At 56.7% G+C, this 18,307-nt stretch overlaps 2 protein-coding genes across 2 annotated transcripts; both read left to right on the top strand.

The window, feature by feature from the left end:
* The first annotated feature begins 423 nt into the window (after positions 1-423).
* SNX12 (sorting nexin 12) lies at positions 424-3,603 on the top strand. Its single transcript, XM_080352842.1, has 4 exons — positions 424-770; positions 2,551-2,646; positions 2,832-2,956; positions 3,411-3,603. The coding sequence occupies exons 1-4, from the start codon at positions 606-608 to the stop codon at positions 3,511-3,513; spliced, it is 489 nt and encodes a 162-aa protein (XP_080208968.1). The 5' UTR covers positions 424-605; the 3' UTR covers positions 3,514-3,603.
* A 1,973-nt stretch (positions 3,604-5,576) lies between these two features.
* Positions 5,577-11,703, top strand: LOC308045564 (uncharacterized protein). Its single transcript, XM_080352896.1, has 12 exons — positions 5,577-5,589; positions 5,832-5,907; positions 6,015-6,097; positions 8,498-8,640; positions 8,748-9,387; positions 9,460-9,573; positions 9,883-10,008; positions 10,097-10,183; positions 10,638-10,738; positions 11,006-11,078; positions 11,296-11,367; positions 11,532-11,703. Exons 4-8 carry the CDS (start codon positions 8,520-8,522, stop codon positions 10,164-10,166), a joined length of 1,071 nt encoding a protein of 356 aa, XP_080209022.1. The 5' UTR covers positions 5,577-5,589; positions 5,832-5,907; positions 6,015-6,097; positions 8,498-8,519; the 3' UTR covers positions 10,167-10,183; positions 10,638-10,738; positions 11,006-11,078; positions 11,296-11,367; positions 11,532-11,703.
* Positions 11,704-18,307: the final 6,604 nt, after the last annotated feature.

Raw genomic sequence — 18,307 nt, 5'->3', positions numbered from 1 at the left:
GCGGCTCTCTGGGGTGTTTGGCCCGGGAGTGCTGCTTCGCCCGTCACGTCACGTCACGTCACGGATGAGAGCCCGCTTCCGGGACACGCTCCGGCGCAAGGCGTGACGGGCCCGCGCCCTGTCCCGGTCCGTTTATCAGGACCAAACAGCCAAGTTCCGGGCCCCTGGCACGCCCCGCATCATACAGCGGCGGGGGCCGGGCCCGCCCAGGACGCTGTATTGCTTAGACTCTACGTTGGTTTTTCGGCGGCGAGGCCGGTTTTCAGGCCAAACACCCAGCGCAGCCAACTCGAACTGGCGTTCTGCGCCGCCCCGCGGGGATCCCGGCTGCGGCAGCCTGGGAGGCGCGGGGCGGCGGCGAGAGCGAACCCGGTGTGCAGGTTCCGGGCCAACGCCATGCCGTGCCCCGCACCCTGAATACCTGCTCCACTTATGCAGGCGGCGGCGCAGGCGTGCGCGGGCGGGGCGGTGGCTGGGGAGCCCCGAACCCTGGATACCCGCCGTGTTATGCATGCGGCGGGCGGGCGACGCCGCGTCGTGCGCGGGCGGGGCCGGGCGGGCTGCGGCAGCGGACCGGGCGGGGCGGCGGCGGCGGCGGCACCACCATGTCGGAGGCGGCGGTGGCGGACACCCGGCGCTTGAACGCGAAGCCGCAAGACCTGACGGACGCGTACGGGCCGCCCAGCAACTTCCTCGAGATCGACATCTTCAACCCACAGACTGTGGGCATGGGCCGCGCCAGATACACCAGCTACGAGCTCCGCATGCGGGTGCGGCCCCCGTGGGGCGGGCGGGGGGCGCAGGCCTCAGGGCCCGCTGCGGGCCCAGGAGTGGCTGGGCTGCCCGGTGACCGGGGGTATGGCCGCGACGGGCGGCAGCACTTGGTGCGCGATGCCGGGGGTGTCAGGGGATGGCCGGGGTGGTCCTGTCGGGACGGGAAGCGGCGGTGCCTTCACAAGGAGCCCGGCCAGGGAGGCCCCGAGCAGCACGGGCGGAGCTCCTGCGGCTTGTGTGCGGCGGTGGGGTGCTGAGGAGGTGAGGTGCTGAGGAGGTGGGGTGCTGAGGAGGTGGGCCCTAGCCCTGCAAGTCAGGCAGTGCCGGGCTGGGGCTGACAGCTGGCCTGCGACTTTCTGGTGGGCCGGGGCTCAAGGTCGGAGCACTCGCGGCTGGTGGGTTTGCCAGGGCCCTTCGGCACCCGGCGAGGACTGGTATGCACAAGGACAGGGAGGGTGCTGCCTCGGCAGGCTTCTGTTCTCTCTCTACAGCTCCAGGCCTGGCAGTGGGGCACCATTGGGTGGTTGCTGAGCAAGGCACAACTGTATGCAGCTGGTTATCTCAAGCAGGGCAGGAACGCTAGCTAGCAGTATCTTGGGACCTGATCACAGTGCAGTCTGGCTACTGCTTCTGGGTCAACTTGATCAATTTACAAAGAGCCTGTGATACAGGACTGCGCGGAGCAGGCTGAGCACTTCTTACAGAGTTCTTTTTACTGGGCCTTAACTGAGCTGAACTGCGGACCTCTTCACAGCTCTCCATCTGATAGCTGAAGGAAGGAAAATTGAGCTTCCTCTGAAACTAACTACCTTTAGTGTATGTTACTGTGCTGATGTCAGCTTCTGTTCATAGTATGATTTAACTGTTAAGTCTCTACTGCTTTTCAGAGTAATTGGATGTTTGCTTTTCTTCTGTTCTGATGCTCGGTTTCCATCAGCCTGCCAAAGGGTGCCTGGCAGGTGGCAATGAGAACCTCTTAGTCCCACCAAAACTAGCTCTTGTGGAGATGCTTTGAAAGCAGGTGGTTTTATTTTGCAGACCTCATAAGAATATAGTTACACGTGTTTCAGCAATACCTGTGTAGATCTGGGTGCTCCTTGTCAGAAGGTTTTGCTGTCTTAGTTCCTTGAATGTTTCAGGCTATGTTCACAGGGTAAAGGTGAAGTTACTGTACCTGTCAGCTTTTAGACTCTAGTGACAGGGGAGAAGGGTGGGGAATTACTGCACGTTCCTCCAGTGACACAAACCAGATATGAAAAAGCTGCTCGCCTGTGTAGGGTAGGCGATCTCTCCTGAAAGAAGATTGTAGCACGAAATCTGGCCTTGAACAGTTGCTGGAACAACATTTCCTTCCGTAGTTCTTCCATGGAAACACCAGTGTCGGGTCAGAGGTTCTTTTGCTCTGCAGGCTGCTGTCAAGCTCTCTTGTAAATCGCTCCAAAATGGAGTGAACTCAGGGAAAAAAATAATCAGCCTTCTCTGTATTGTGCGCCGGGTTCCAGCATGTGCCCTTGGGAGGGGGTGTGATCCTGAAATAGTCACTTGAGGGGGAGGGAATGGCTGACTCTAAGTAGCCTGGTAAGTGCTTGCTTGATTCTGAAGGGCTTCAGTGCTTGTGCTCTGTCCTGAATAAAGAGGCTGCGTGTTCTCGTGATGCCTCCTTTTCGGGAGGGCTTGACTTTCTAAACGCAGCTTAGCTTTGGGTTTTAATTACATCTCGAAATACTGTCTGGATTCCAAAGCAACCTGCAAATGAGCTACTTCTCTTCATTACAGACAAACCTCCCAATCTTCAAATTGAAGGAGTCGTGTGTGAGGAGACGATACAGTGACTTTGAATGGCTGAAAAATGAGCTGGAACGAGACAGTAAGGTGAGGCCTGGCTCAGAAGTACCAGGACATGTGGGAACAGTTTGGGCTGTGATCTTGAGCTGTCCAGAAGAGAGGCTGTAGTGGTGGGCAGCTCCTGGAGCTTGATCTCTGTCCATGTAATGGGGCTGGAGATGAGTGTCAAACAGCAAAGGGCACCTGCTGACAGGGTGATTCTGTGCTTTCAGATTGTAGTGCCACCGCTGCCTGGAAAAGCTTTGAAACGACAGCTTCCCTTCCGAGGAGACGAAGGCATTTTTGAGGAGTCCTTCATTGAAGAGCGGAGACAGGGACTAGAACAGTTTATTAACAAGTAAGCTTGATGTCCTGGGTTGGCTGTGTGCTGCCTTTCTGGCTACTGCCAGTGGAAGAGGGCTGGCTGGGAAGAAGTCTTGATCTGCTGCACACAGGTGCCATGCTAAAGGATGAAGTGATTCTGAAGCAAATCCTGCCTTGGGTGTGGGTTGTTTTCAGTGCTCTCATCTGAGAGTGAAGCAAATATTAGCAGAAACCAACTGGCAGGGTAGCGTTGGCTCAGAGTGCTCGTGTCCTGCTGCAGGGCATGGTGTGGAAGGGAACACCCTGTGTTCAAGCACCTCTTGCTGTCCCTGTTGCACACCAATCCGGTGGCCTTGGCCTGAGCCTGGTGTGCTTGGAGCTGGCTGCCTGTTAGCAAGGAAGTCTGCATTCCTCGCTCCCTACAGAGAGCGGAGGTGCGGGGGTCTCGGTGGTGGCTGTACTAACCTCCATGTCTGATTTTCTTCCAGAATTGCTGGACACCCACTGGCACAGAATGAGCGCTGCTTACATATGTTCCTGCAAGAGGAGACTATTGATAGGAATTACGTCCCAGGGAAAGTGCGCCAGTAGGAGCACCTGGCACTGTCTTCCTCCATTCCACCCTCCCTCCTGCAAAAATGACATTTATTTTTACACTAAATCTGTCTTCTCTGAACCAGCTTTTCCTCTCTCGAACCTCCCAGTTTGTTCAGTATTTTCCTCTTTTGTAACTGGCAGCAGCTTGTTCTACTGGGCTCTGGTCTTGGCCTAAAGGTATGAAGATTTATGCAAGTGAGCATGTTGTCCTGCACCTAGAGGCAGATGTGAATAGGTGTGGAGCAGGAACTTGCTTGTGTTGTGTAGGAGCTGCCTCTGTCCCTGTACAGGAAGGTATGAGCTGACCTTCACTCCCCTGTCCGTGCAGCCCCAAGCATCTCTGCAGGAGACTCTGAAGAATAGCAGTTGTCATGTTGGTCAGTGATCGCATCAGGTATTAGAGTTTTAGTAAAGCTTATCCAAAACAGTGAGTAGGTGCCTGGGTGTGTTGGTCTTCTGTCCACCCCATTCACCCTGCATGAAACCCCCATTCTTCACTGTCTGGAAGTGCTGAGACCCAAGCCTACTCTGACCCCGCACTCAGCCTCCTGCATTAGAGACCCGTTTGGTGTATTCCTGTTAATCCCCCTCCTTTCTAACACGCTGCTGGCAGCTGGAGGGGTTTCCATGACGTGTGCTCTCATGATGCTCTGCTTGGGCAGTTCGGCATGTGGAAGCTGGGATAGCCTGGGCTGTAGCAGTACTGAGATGCCTTGGCCCAGGGTTTAGAAAATGCCACAGCTTGCTCTGCTGTGGGGTGGCGTGGTGGTGTTTCCAGTGGCACCCTGCTCAGCTGAGCTGCAGTGACCTTATCCTGTGCTCCAGCTGCAGTGGGGAGGAGGTGGGTCTGCCTGAGGAGGAGCAGGAGAGGGCTAGTGGGGGCTGCTGTCGTGTGCGGCCCTGACAGCTGCCACAGGAGGAGCCCAGCGGTGGCGCCTGGGCTTAGGCCACCTCTCCAGAAAGGGATGGCAGAAAATGGCTGGTCAGTCCTGGGTTAGATGTTTGCTTATGAAGCAGGAGAAGTAATAATGTTTTTTTATGTGTTCTCCCCTGTTCTGCAGTCAGCTAGGCAGTTACTTGTGTGGAAGTGAGGACACGAGACTGGTCAGGGAAGCATTCAGAGCTTGAGGGGAACCATGAGGCTGTGACTTGCTGCAGCCGAACTGTCCTTTGGAGGCTCCTCCAGCTGCCACAGCTGCAATGAGTGAGGTTGGCCTCAGCCTGGGGGTCTCCTCAGGTCAAGGCTGACTGCTTTATAAGCGCTTGGTCACTTTGTGGCAGCACATTTGAGCCTTTCTTGGAGCATAGGCCTGCAGTGACTGCCCTCCTGTTCCTGCCAAGCATGTTCCCCAAGGTCCCTGTCGTGTCTCCTGGGTTTTCTGGTGAGGAACTGGCACTGCTGGGCAGTAGGTGGCTCTTGGGGAGGAGGAGAATTCGCTGAAACTGGGAGGGAACTGCTCCTGGGGCCAGCTCAGCGCGGGAAGGGCTGCGGGGCAGCACAGAGGCTGGTGCCAGTGCAGGTGGCCGCGGTTCAGCCCCCGTCCCCCTGCTCGGGGCAGCCCCTTTCCTCCTGCCTGTCCTGCCGTGGGGCTGCCATCCACCCAGCTGTCTCCACCCTGTCCAGTGTAACGTCCAGGTTCCGTTCACATTAAACCACTGTGAAGCCAACTCTCTGCCTCGTCCTGGGGGCTGCGGGGCGGGAGGCGCTGTGGAAGGGGCGCTGTGGGGAGGGAGTGGTGCTGGGGCAGCAGCAGCATTCAGAAGCGGTGGGGCGGAAGCGGTAAGAGTTGCCGACGATCCCCGGCTCGCCGGCCAGTCCCGACCTGCTGTGTCACGTCGGCAGCCCCCTGGCCATGTCCTACCAGAGCATCTTTGAGGACCAGTGCCGCACCATCGTCAGCCTCCTGCTCGGTGTCACCGCTGCGGCCTCGCTCTCCCCGGGACTGGCGGCAGCTCCCTGTGGCTCGACCCCACCGGGCCCACCACCTCCACGCCACTGCACGTCTTGCCGCCGCTCTGAGCGGGCCCCGGACAGCGCCAGGCCCGCTGCCCGCCCGAACACAGATGTCGGTGAGGCCACCGCCCCGGGCCTGGCCCGTGGGGACCCCTGGGCTCTCCTGCCGCCCGCTGCCGACAGCTGCCCCGGCTCAGTGCGGCCCCGCTCCTGCCTCCCATGGACCCCGTCCTGTAAAGCAGCCCAATGCAGCACCGCACAGCCCCCCTGCGGCGGGCCGGGCCCCGCGGGATGCCCCTGCGTTCCTGCCCGGTCCCTGGGCCGCGGTGGTGGCCAGCTGACCGTGTCCCGGGCACAGGCTCCTCCAGCTCTGCAGCTCCCCAAAGTCGGCAAGAGGCTCAGTGCTTTGGGAACAAGGATCTCCCAGTCCCGGGGTGAGTCGGGTCGCTGAAGGGAGCCCCAGTGCAGCGACTGCTGCCGCGGTGCTGCAGAACCCTCTCTCTTCCCCAGGTACCAAGCTGACGCTGGCTGCCAAGTCCAGTCTGCAGCATCCCAGCGGGGCTTCACAGCTGGCACAACCTTCCGCTGCTCCCAAACCCGCCCCCCGGGACACAGGGATGAAAAGTAATTCTGCACCTGCCAGTTGCCTCACGTAAAGCGGGGAAGCTTGGGGGGACTGATGGTGCAGCGAGGAGGGAGCATGGGACAGGGAGCGGGCAGGTGGGAGCCCAAGAACAGCACTGGTGCGCTAAGCACTGTCTGGCCTCCTGCCAGACAGGAGTTGGCTTGCAGCCCTCACCCTGTGGTCTTGTGGGGTCACAGGGGGGCTGGTGCCCGTGGACCTGGGATGGGTAGCCTGGCTGGGCCCTGGGCTGTCCTGAGTGTAGCTGCTTTGGGGTGGCAGCCCCTGTACCTCATGTTTGAACACTATAGCTGCTGGCAAGGTTGTGGGTCGCAGACAGCCCTCCCAGAGGTTCTCTTCAAGGATTCCTCTTCTGGCTTCTCGTTCCCGACTGCCGTCACTGGGAAAAGTGCCTTCGCACAAGCGCTTTTGCTCTGGTGAGGGTGTATCTGGGCAGAAGTCCCTGAGGCTCCGCTGTTGTGGAAGGGGGAGCTGCTCGTCTGAGGAGAATGTTGATGTGTCTGCTGCAGGGTCAAGGCTGATCCCGGGAAAAGGACAGGAGGGGGCAGCGTGTGCTCAGGCTCAGAGAAAGGACAGTGAAGTGCAGACCGGTCTTGGTAGGCAAAGTCTGTTTCTCTTGACAGGCACTCAGCAAAGAGCCTGAACAAATCTGGTGCTCCATTTCATCCATAGCACAGGGAGTGGCTCTGGCCAGAATATGTTGCTGTCAGTGCCCTCTCTGAGGAGGGGCTGATACTCTTGACTTTCAATTCCCAGACCCCACTTCAGGATTGACTATACAAGAGCTTATATGCAATATGAGTCGAGAGCTGATATGTGTAAGGAACATTTAATGAAGACTCATTACACATGGATTAAAGAGCCAATCGAACCTCCAAAGGACAGTGATGAGTGGCAAGTACTGACAACTGATGACCCCCTTCGACTAAAGATGCAGAGGTGAAAATGAAATGAAACTCCTGGGGATTATTAATCCTGTATTATGTAGAATTTACAAACGGGTTACTTAACATAAACATCACTGAAACTGAAGGTTCCCTAACAGTTTGAGTAGACGCTTGCCAGATCCTTAACTGTGGGGATGTACAGAGCTAAAGAGAATTGAGTTATGAAAACAAACATGTGTCCAAGGGGACTGAGTCTAAGGATGATTTAAATAAGTGCACAGTTTTTGTTCCTGTCTCTCATTGCCCCTCCTGGTACAGTGTTATCTGGACCACAGAGTTCAGGGGATGGACAGTGAGCAATGAATGGTTATAGAGTTAAAAAGAAAAACTACCCTATCTAAAGGACAATCTCTCCTGGGATGTGAGTCTCTGCAGTGCAGCCCTTTGCTAATTACAATACAGGGAGCAGATGATTCAGTAAGTGGGGTTTATGGATCATGAATAGACATTAGTAGAAAAGATGCCCTGGCAAGGTTCAAAATACATGGAGATGAAAGTGCCTGGGTAGAATGGATCAAATATATGGTGCACAGCCTAAACAAGAGCAAAGAGGGGGCAGCATGTGCTTGGACTCAGAGGAAGGAAAGTGGAATGCAGACCAGTAATGGTAGGCAAAGTCCCTTTTTCTTGACAGGCACCCAGCAAAGAGCCTGAACAAATCTGGTGCTCTAGCTCATTGTCCTGGTTTTGTTAAAAACAAGTTTCTCTTTTAGTGGATTTGCCTGTCAGCTAAAGCTTTCATATTAGCTGCATTTTCCTGGAGAACCAGATACATGTTTTGGTAAACAGAGCAATGGAATGCAAAGTTATTGATAAGCATGGATGGACATCTCAGGAGAGGGACAACGAGAAACAAGTGACCAAGAAACTGACCAACTGTGTATAACATTCCACTCACGTGAATGCTTCATATAAAAGTGGGAGATCATGAGGATCTTGTCCCTTTGTTCCCTTTTGCTTATGGCCAACATTAGGAGAGGATCTTGCTAGTTGTCCCTGCGAACTGAGGCCTAGTGAGAGACTGAATCCAGCTCCGGTTGGCTGCAGAGTCCAATCCAGGACTTCGGGTGCCGGCTCTGCAGTTGCTGAGACTTTCAAGATTGGTTTGCTATATTTTGTATTATTTTCTCTATTCTTATAAGTGGCATCAGTAAAACATTTTTAATTTTTCCAGCTCTCTTGTCTCTGTCCTTCTTTCCCTCCTGATCACCTGTCCTTAGAGGGAAGGGGGAGAGGGAGGGGCAAAAGGGGGAAGTGTGGGGCCAGAGGAGGTTAACAATACATCTGCCAGGGTTTTATTGTCACCCTGCAGTCTAAACGCTCCACACTCATCCATAGCACAGGGAGTGGCCCTGGCCAGCATATGTTGCTGTCAGTGCACTCTCTGAGGAAGGGCTGATACTCTTGACTTTCAATTCCTGGACCCCCCTTCAGGATCAACAACCCAAGAGCTGATATGCAATCCGACTCGAGAGCGCTGATACGCAATACCACCCAAGAGCTGACAGAAGACAATGAAAGCGAAGAACAGCTGGTTGCAGCAGGGACTCCCATGGGAGCTGGTGAGCAGTATGGAGGTATGGTCCCAGGCAGGGGTGGGGAGCTGGAGCTTGCTCCCCATAGAGAGGAGCCCCTCTGGAGCTTTCCTGGCTCCTGACTGCCCACGTCCTGCCACCGCCACCAGTGCCATCATTAACGCCAACACCGCTGTCGCCAACTCTGCCGCCACCAACAACGCCGCTGCTGCTGCTGCTACCGCCACTGCTGCCGCCGCCTTCAGGTCCCGGTTTGCTGGCCTCTGGCTCACCGGCCTGTCCCGACGACAGCCTGCGGTCCCTGCCATACCAGAGCTTCTTTGAGGAAGAATGTCGCGCCATCGTCAGCCTCCTGCTCGGTGACACCGCTGCGGCTTCGCCCTCCCCGGGACCGGCGGATGGCAGCTCCCTGTGGCTCGACCGCGCCGGGCCCACCACCTCCACACCGCTGCACGCCTCGCCGCCGCTCCATGAGCGGGTGCCGGACAGTGCCAGGCCCGCTGCCCGCCCGGACACAGATGCCGGTGAGGACGCTGCCCTGGGCCCGGCCCATGGGGACCCCTGGGCTCTCCTGCCGCCCGCTGCCGACAGCTGCCCCGGCCCAGTGTGGCCCCGCTCCCGCCGCCTGCGGACCCCGTCCTGTAAAGCAGCCCAATGCAGCACCGCACAGCCCCCGGGTCGTGCCAGGCTGATCATGTCCCAGGCACGGGATCCTCCGGCTCTGCAGCTCCCCAAAGTCGGCAAGAGGCTCAGTGCTTCGGGAACAAGGATCTCCCAGTCCCGGGGTGAGTCGGGTCGCTGAAGGGAGCCCCAGTGCAGCGACTGCTGCCACGGTGCTGCAGAACCCTCTCTCTTCCCCAGGTACCAAGCTGACGCTGGCTGCCAAGTCCAGTCTGCAGCATCCCAGCGGGGCTTCACAGCTGGCACAACCTTCCGCTGCTCCCAAACCCGCCCCCCGGGACACAGGGATGAAAAGTAATTCTGCACCTGCCAGTTGCCTCACGTAAAGCGGGGAAGCTTGGGGGGACTGATGGTGCAGCGAGGAGGGAGCATGGGACAGGGAGCGGGCAGGTGGGAGCCCAAGAACAGCACTGGTGCGCTAAGCACTGTCTGGCCTCCTGCCAGACAGGAGTTGGCTTGCAGCCCTCACCCTGTGGTCTTGTGGGGTCACAGGGGGGCTGGTGCCCGTGGACCTGGGATGGGTAGCCTGGCTGGGCCCTGGGCTGTCCTGGGTGTAGCTGCTTTGGGGTGGCAGCCTCTGTACCTCATGTTTGTCCACTATAGCTGCTGGCAAGGTTGTGGGTCGCAGACAGTCCTCCCAGAGGTTCTCTTCAAGGATTCCTCTTCTGGCTTCTCGTTCCCGACTGCCGTCACTGGGAAAAGTGCCTTCGCACAAGCGCTTTTGCTCTGGTGAGGGTGTATCTGGGCAGAAGTCCCTGAGGCCCCGCTGTTGTGGAAGCGGGAGCTGCTGCTGCAGCTTTTGATGTCTCTGCTGCAGGGTCAAGGCTGATCCCGGGAAAAGCACAGGAGCGGGCAGTGTGTGCTCGGGCTCAGAGGAAGGACAGTGAAACGCAGACTGGTCATGGTAGGCAAAGTCTGTTTCTCTTGACAGGCTCAGCAAAGAGCCTGAACAAATCTGGTGCTCCATTTCATCCATAGTACAGGGAGTGGCCCTGGCCAGCATATGTTGCTGTCAGGGCACTCTCTGAGCTGTATGGAGGTATGGTCCCAGGCAGGGGTGGGGAGCTGGAGTTTGCTCCCCTGTAGAGAGGAGCCCCTCTGGAGCTCTTCTGGCTCCTGACTGCCAAAGGCATGCTGAAAACCAAGTGTCCTGTGAGTGTACCACAGCGAGCAGAGTATATGTTTCTCCATTGGGCTCTGGTGGATTCTTACCTTGTATCAGCGAGAGTGTGGGGAAACATGGGCAGCTGCCTCTGAGCCCTGCAGAGGATGAGGAGGCTGTCTCTGCCCTGCTGGCCTGTTTGAAGAGAGGCTGGGGATGACAGTTATATTTCTAGTTGCAATGCTTGTCTTCACAGGTAGGGTTGACCAGACGTGGGAGTCTGTGGAGCTGCCTTTTTTTAGTGAGTTGGCTCCTGGCCTGACTCCAGGGTGTGGAGATGCAGTGGCTGCTGAGCAGGTAAGAGCTAGCTGTGTCCTGACACCACAGGGTGTTCAGATGGTAGCTTGGGCCAGCTGTGCCAGAGGTGGGAGGTGATGGGGCTTGGGGCTGCCAATTTCTGGGCTGGCACCTGAACTGCTTCAGCTTTTCCCTGGGTTTTACACAACACCTTGTGCATTTGCTGCAGGTCAAATTTTTACCACCTTTCTAGTGCTTAGGGAACCACAGGCTCACTGTTTGGGGGTGACCACCCCCTGCATCACACTTACACCCTGTCCTTGCCAGTCTGCAGGGGATCAGCTGTCCCAAGAACTGAAGCGTGTAAGGAATGAGCTGGAGCGAGTGAAGGGCGAGCTTGGTACGTGGGGCTGGTTGTTTTAGGAGGCTGTGGTACACCTGCAATCTAGATGACACCCCCTGCACTTGTACCTGGAGCCCAGTGTCTGCAGCTCCATGGGGATTGGGCTGGTGTCTTGTCTGGGGACAGAGCAGGATCCCAGCCCCTGCCCCAGAGGGTCTGGGGATGAGGTGTTCAGGACGGGCTGAGCAGACACCTACTTGCCTCCTGCCTGCAGCTAAGAAGACCGCCAAGTGTGAAGCATATCGCCAGACGATCTCCTCCTTGCAGGTTCAGCTCAGAGCAGCAGGTATGTTCCCTCAGCCCTGGGTGGGCTGCATGAATGCTCCGGTGATCCCTTGCCAGTGTAACTGCGGGCTGCCGGGTGGAAGGGACACAGCTCATGGCCTTCCCTGTGGGGAAGGTGATGAGTGCCAGGAGCAGCAATGCTTTGATGCTGCCATTGCTCCCCAGGAATCTGTCCAGAAGGCGCAGCAGTGGAGGAGAGTGGTGACTGACAGCTAGCACACGGGCACACTCATAGCAGCCACTTCACAGAATCACAGAATGTCACTTGTCTGTTATATTTGTGGCACTCTTGAGTTCATGGGTTTTTCACTCCTTCTGTTTAAAATAAAGGTGTCTTTTTGCAGTGGTGTTTGCTGTCTGCTGGGGCAGGGCCAGTGCCTGGTACTGCCTGCTGCTCTCCAACGGGCTGGGCAGAAAGGGCAGGGCTGTGTCCAGCTGTGGCTGGTTCTGCTCAGCTGGAAACTTGAGGTCTGCTGTGTGGAGAAGGTGGGTGCTTGGGGGATGGAGGCACAGCATGGCTCTGGGGAAGCCTTTTTGGACAAACCTGGTGCTTCCAGGCAGGATGCTTGGATGTGTGGGTGGTGGCAGGCAGTTGTATGGGCAGGTTTCTGCCTTAAACTACCTTCACTCTGGATGTGAGAAGAGCCAGTGCTGGCAGATGGCACATCGGGCTTCTGCAGACGTTAGCTGTTACTTACCGTTTTATTAGCTGGCAGCTTGTGTCAGTGTCTAGGTGGTGGGGAAGCAGCACTTGGGACCTAGTTCCTCACTGTTCCTGCCTGTCAGCAAAGGAAGCTCCATCCTGCTGCCTTGTCTCCAGCAGGCTGACACAGACCCCTTGTCGTGCTGCCTCGTGTCTGGGTGAGGATTTGGAGAGTCCCACTGTTTGATGCTGGCAGCCCTCAAGGCTGGGCCAGGAAGGATGACCTCCTCCTGCTCCCCTGTGCTCTTGGTGGTGTTTCTGGCCACCCTGGTACGCCACAGGCAGCCTACACCCCTTCCTGCGGTGGCTGTCATTGCCTGTGCACAGGGGTGGCTGTGTGGGGACACTTATTCTGCTGTCTCCCACCCCTGCTCGGCACTCAGTCGCTGAGGTGAGCAGCTGCGGTGTCGGTACCATCTGCAGTTTTCAAGAACGGTGATTACAGGCTTGTCAGTCTCGCTTCAGTGCCTGTTAAAATTATGGAGAAGGTTATTCTGGGGGTTATTGAAAAGCACTTGAGAGACAGTACAGTCACTAGTCATAGCCAGCACAGATTCACAAAGGCAAAGTCCAAATTAACCAACCTAATTTCCTTTTTTGACAAGATCACCTGTCCAGCTGACCATGGGAAGCCAGTAGATGTGGTGGGTTTGGATTTTAGCAAAGCTTTTGATACTGCCTCTCACAGTATCCTTCTGGATAAACTGCCCAGTGTGGGGGACTATGGTGGGACCGTCAATTCACTGACGGAGGGCATAGAAACAGAAATTAGCCTTGAAGATATTAAGGCTACCTGTGAGAAAGATGAGAGTAAAGGAGTATCTGGAGATATTAAGGTGTACTTGTGAGAGAGAAGGGAGTAGAAGAGTAACATTGATGACAGCAAAATTAGCCCATGAGATGTTACTGCCGTAACTTGTAACCAAGTGTGAAGAGACACACGAATTGGTAAAACTGTGTAAAAATGCACTTGTGACAATAAATCGCGTCTACTACTTTCAACCTGGAAGATCTTGGTCTGTGTTGTTTGTCCGTCTAAACCGCGACAGACCAGCACTCCACTAGAAAAGTCCATGAAGTCCTGGGTAAACAACTGGCTGACGGGTCGGGCCCAAAAGCTTATGGTAAATGAGGTTACAACAGGCTGGTGGCCAGTCACCAGTGGGGTTCTCAGGGCCCAATTTTAGCGCCAGTGCTCTTCAATGTTTTAATAAATGATATTAAAGGTACATTATGTAAGTTTGCTGATGATACTAAACTAGGAGAGTTATGGACTCCCTTGAAGGTAGAGAGTCAGAGATCTGCATCGACCTGTATGGCGATGGTTTTTACTACTCACAGATTGCTGGATGAGCCCAAATTAAGTTTCACATCAGTTATTTAGCTTAAGTAAATGTGTACTAAATAGAATGAATCACCTAGAATTATAAGGTTGCTGAATTATAAGGTCTGCTGAATTTTCTGAAATCTTGAAGTATTTGCTGTGAAGTTCTCATATTTACCAAACTTCCATCTACTTCATGTAAACAGAAGCTGCTACACTGAACATCTGTGAGATAGGGCCTGTTTTGCACTTTGCTGTCGTTCAGACAAAACAACACCTTCAAGGCTATGAACTATAAACTATATCTACAGCTAAACAAAAGAAAGGCCCATGTGAGATCAGTGAAAAAGAAGTGAGAAATGTGAAAAAGTGAGAAGCAAGAAGACTACAGCCTCAAACATCGCTATTGAACTAAATAATGGTGTGAGGGACAGATGGATAGTCTATAAGGATACAAAAATCCAGAGATTTCTATGTGTGGGGGGAACCTCTGCAAAGGCACCCAGCTCAAGCCAACCCTCCTGCTATACTACTCCATTAAATAATTTATTTCTATGAACTCTCATGCTGAGCGTTTGCTTCGAGAGACCTGGTATCCAGACTTTGGAGCAACCTGACACCGAGCCTGTGGAGAGGATGGGAACAGGCTGAGATGCAGAATAATGACTTTGAAATCCTAGCCAAGCAATATAATGAATTGGATGTGCACATATAACCCTTTGGCCATAAATATATATAATCCCGTACATGTTTCCCTTACCCTCTATGACTCTTAGACTTAAACCATTGATTAAGTCTGAGGCTAAGTTTGGATCCCACAACACCCAGGCTCCTCTCTGAGAAGTTTAGAAAGCAAGGGGGTCTGTTATGAACCTGGTGCCTGAACAGGAGGGCCTTCCTCTACCCTTGTGCGTCTCGTGTCCCCATATAAATCCCATGTAAGTCACAGATAAATCACTAGAGGGACATGAGACTATTATAGCGTGTCCAGAAGAGGGCGACCAAGACGGTGAAATGCTTTGAAGGCAAGACAGGAGGTCGCTCGGTTTGCTCAGCTTGTGAAGGCTGAAGGGTGACCTCGTCACAGTCCACAGCTTTCTCACAGGGGTGCAGTGGAGGGAGAACGGCTGATCTCCTCTCTCTGGTGACCAGAGATAGGACACAAGGCAACTGAATGAAGCTGTGTCAGGGGAAGTTCAGATGGGACAGTAGGAAAAAGTTCTTCACTGAAAGGGCAGGTGGTCACTGGAACCGGCTCCCCAGGGAAGTGGTCACAGCACCAAGCCTGTCAGAGTTCAAGGAGCATCTGGATGATGTACTTGGTTTAGTTTCAGGTAGTTCTGTGAGGAGCAGGGAGTTGGACTTGATGATCCTTATGGGTCCCTTCCAACTTGAGATATTCTGTGATTCTATGCTCCTGTCATGGAAGGTGATGGGGTTCCAAGGGCTGAATTTGATCTGCTTCTGCAGGGCTTTTGGCCCCCTCTTTGGGCTGGAGCCACTTCCTACCCTCCTTGGTGCTGGCTGTTTGCGCCCTGCCACTGTTTGCCTTCCTGCTGCTCCTGTTGGGACGTGTGCTTGGCTCGCTCCATGCCTCTGCCTGCTCCCAGCCCTTGGCCTGTGCTGCTGGATCAGGGCCCTGAACTGGGTGGAGGGGAGAGCTGTAGTCTGGGGGGTGAGGATGTGGCACTGCCACATTGGATGTGCTGCTGCATGGGAGGTCTGGGAGCTGTAGCCATGTTTGGTGCCCCGGTGCTGCTCCCTGCCCGAAACTTCCTCCCAACATCTGCTGTCGCAAGATAGTTTCTGGGAATAGGTGCGTCTTGGTGTCATTCCCCCCTCACGACTCTCCGTACTCAGCATCTGCTTGGCTAGGCTGGGGTGTCCCCTTATGGAGCCCTGATGTGCCCATGGTGCTGCTGGTCCTACCCGAGAGCACCTTCAGCGATGGTGATACCCGCGGTGCTGCAGGCAGCGGGGTTTTGGCTCAGCAGGTCCCTGCCTGATACAGGCAGCCCAAGAAGCAGCAGGAAGCGCCCACACACGAACAGCCGCGCTGCGGGGCATTTCTAGATCTTGATCTCGGGCTCACTTCCTTAGCGGGAGTGCACAGCCAGGAAGGGGAGGGGGCGTGGTGAGCCACGGTTCATTCATCTTCCAGGGCTGGGCGCGCTAGCAGAGCCTGCGTCACTGCCCGGCAGCTGCGCTCACAGGATGCTGCGCGATTTCCCTCACCTTGAGCTCATTTTGCTGAGCGGAGCCTTTTTGTCTCCCTGGCCTTCATGTGTCCACCCCCGGGCAGGCGGGGTGGGCAGACACCCAGCGTGAGGCCTGTAGAGCCCTGCCCAGTGCTCCTGCCTGCTCCGCTGCCAACGCTGGAAGCCTGTTGCCTCTGCATCCTCGGCAGCAGCGCTGAAGCAGAGTCTTGCCCGCGATGCCAGGGAGGGCTGACTCACCTCCCAGCATCGCTGCCTGTTTGAGTGGGTGCCCACGCCATGTGAACGCTGGGTTGTATCAGGAGCCAGTTTTCTGTGCGGCTGGTCCCAGCCTGCCTGCTGGAGGGAAGGCTGCTGGCTGCCGCCTCGCTGCTGGCTGCCGGCCTGAACAGTCCTCCCAAAACTGGTGTTTCTCATCACTTAGAGCTGCCTGTTGCTCCCGCAGCAGAGTTGAGGAGGCTGTAGCGGAGCAGTGCGGGCGCCGGCCGGGACCCGCTCCCTGCGGAGCACATGGGGATCGGGGCAGAGCCCCCCCCGCCTCAGGCTGAGCTCCGGCCACACTCCCTGCGGCAGGGCTGGCCTCCCCACTGCGCCCCAGCCCTCGCCTCCCTCCCAGCCCCGGAGGGGGAAGGCCGGGCCAGGCTCTGCCCCCTCCTGGCACATCTAGGTTCGGCGGACCCTCAGCCGACCTCTCCGTGGCTTACGCCGCCGGCCGTACGGTCCCCTGCCCTGGACTCGGCATTGCAGCCCACAGCAGTCGCAAACCCGGGGGCCGAGTCGCGTCTGACCCGCCCCCCCCCCCGCTTCTATTTATGACATATCTATATACTATATATGTATATACACTTTTTTTTTTTTTTAAATCTGTGCTCTGCCGGGTCTCAGTGCGTGGAACTGGGCACGGGTGGGGCCGAGAAGGGACAGACTTTCTGAGACTGCGGGGCGGGTTTGCGGGGCGGCCACCCCGGGGGCGGGGGTGAGCGCCGGCGACTGTAAACGGGGCGGCTCGGGGGGGTGCGCGCGGGCAAGGGGTGGGCGGAGACGTTACGCTCTCCAACCCCTTCACCGGCAGCGGCGGCCGCGCCAGTCTCGAGGCGAGCGGAGCGGAGCGGAACGGGGCCGCACCGGAGCAAGCCGAGCCGTACCGAATCGAACCGAACCGAACCGCCGGTGAGTCGCGGCGGGCGCCGCCGCCGGGCCAGGCGGGTCCTGGTGCAACGGCTGCCGCGCTTGCATCAGCCGCCGCCCGCACGTGGAGTCGGTACGGGCGGCAGCCGGGTCCTGCCGCGGCATCTCGCTCCCGTCCCGCCATCTCCGGGGCAGCGCCGGGCTCCTCGGCGGGACGGAGCGCGGCTGGCAGCCCCCGGGGTCAGAGATGCCCCCACGGGGGTTGGGGCGAGGCTCTTAAGCGGGGGCTGGCGGGCCCCGGCACTTGCCCCAAGCCGTGGTGGCGGCATGCGGGTGGGCAACGGGATGCGGGTGGGCAACGGGATGCGGGTGGGCAGCGGGATGCGGCAGACAGCGAGAGGGTCCTGCCGGCGGGAGCTGTCGCCCGACACGTTGCTTCTCCTCCTCTGCGCGCTCTCCATCGCCAGCATGACAGCGTGGCTTTTTGTGAGTCACCTCCCCGGCCATGAGCCGAGCCTCCCTGGAACCAGCCGACCCGGCTGAGCAGCTTGCCCTAGACCAGCTCTGACGGGAGCTGCTGGGGGTCTCGGTGCATAACGTGCTCCTTTCACTGGGCACGGCGAGTCCCAGCACAGCAGGGCCCGCGGGCGTTAGGAAGGGGAGGCTCTCCCACATCTTCCTGCTTGGTTGCTGTTCGCGCTTTTTTTCTCCGCCGCTGCTCTGTTTCTGCTGCCAACCCCAAGCAGAGCTCACATTGAGCTTCAGAAACCCTTGGAGCAATCGAGCAGAACTGGAGAAGGCAGCCAGAGCCGTGCAGGCAGCGGCTAGGGGGTGTGCCAGTGCTGGGACACTTGTTGTTCCCCTGAAACCTGGCCCAGAGGCTGCCCTGAGCTGGGAGAGCTCCTTGGGCCAAGGCTGAATGTGCCACGTACCAGCTCAGGAGGAGGTTTCTCCAGAAACGGGATGGTTTGCTGGTTATAAGGAAGCTGGTGGCTGCCACTGCAACTCTGGTAATCCCCTTCAGTGGAAAAGGGTCACAAAGTCATCCTCGTGTGTACTTTACGCTGATCTAAACAGCACAACGTTGGTGCTGCCACAGGCACTTGTCTTGTTTCATTTCCCAACAAAGAGAGCAGCCTGTGGGGAGAAGGGGCTGGTGGACGAGTGGTCCAGTGCTGGGCACAAGGCGCCAGCTGCAGATCTGAGCATTGGGAAGCTGCTTACCTTGTGGCTCCGCTCAGCCTGCGCAGACTGCCTGCTCTACAGAGTGCTCATCTTCCAGAGGTTTTTGGAGATGAATGGCTGCTGTGAACAAAGGGAGTGGGGGTGTTGTACATTTAGGGCAATTGCAGCCTGCAGAGCATACAGGCTGCTCAACAAGGACTGCCAGCACGCAAGGGATATGTGCTGGGGTCCTGCGCTGTGCATCTGGCCATACATCTCTGCTGAGGGTGTAGTGCAGATGCTGGGAGCAAAGGAGGAATGGCAATGTCCCAGTAAGTCAGCCCAGCCTGCCAAATCCTCTGCTGGAGGAATGCTTTGTCTCACTGCCATCCCTGTTGCACATGCC

Source organism: Nesoenas mayeri (assembly GCF_963082525.1).
Source record: "Nesoenas mayeri genome assembly, chromosome: 13".
Lineage (NCBI taxonomy): Eukaryota > Metazoa > Chordata > Aves > Columbiformes > Columbidae > Nesoenas > Nesoenas mayeri.
The sequence above is the reverse complement of the archived record's forward strand: the minus strand, read 5'-3'. Positions and strand labels throughout refer to the sequence as shown.

Bases quoted from the DNA above. Each gene is read 5' to 3' on its own strand.
- SNX12 (XM_080352842.1), top strand. From the start codon at position 606: ATGTCGGAGGCGGCGGTGGCGGACACCCGGCGCTTGAACGCGAAGCCG. The intron at 771-2,550 runs GTGCGGCCCCCG...TCTTCATTACAG, and splicing joins GCTACGAGCTCCGCATGCGG to ACAAACCTCCCAATCTTCAA. The intron at 2,957-3,410 runs GTAAGCTTGATG...ATTTTCTTCCAG, and splicing joins CTAGAACAGTTTATTAACAA to AATTGCTGGACACCCACTGG.
- LOC308045564 (XM_080352896.1), top strand. From the start codon at position 8,520: ATGCAATCCGACTCGAGAGCGCTGATACGCAATACCACCCAAGAGCTG. The intron at 9,574-9,882 runs GTAATTCTGCAC...TGTCCACTATAG, and splicing joins CCGGGACACAGGGATGAAAA to CTGCTGGCAAGGTTGTGGGT. The intron at 10,009-10,096 runs GTGAGGGTGTAT...TCTCTGCTGCAG, and splicing joins GCACAAGCGCTTTTGCTCTG to GGTCAAGGCTGATCCCGGGA.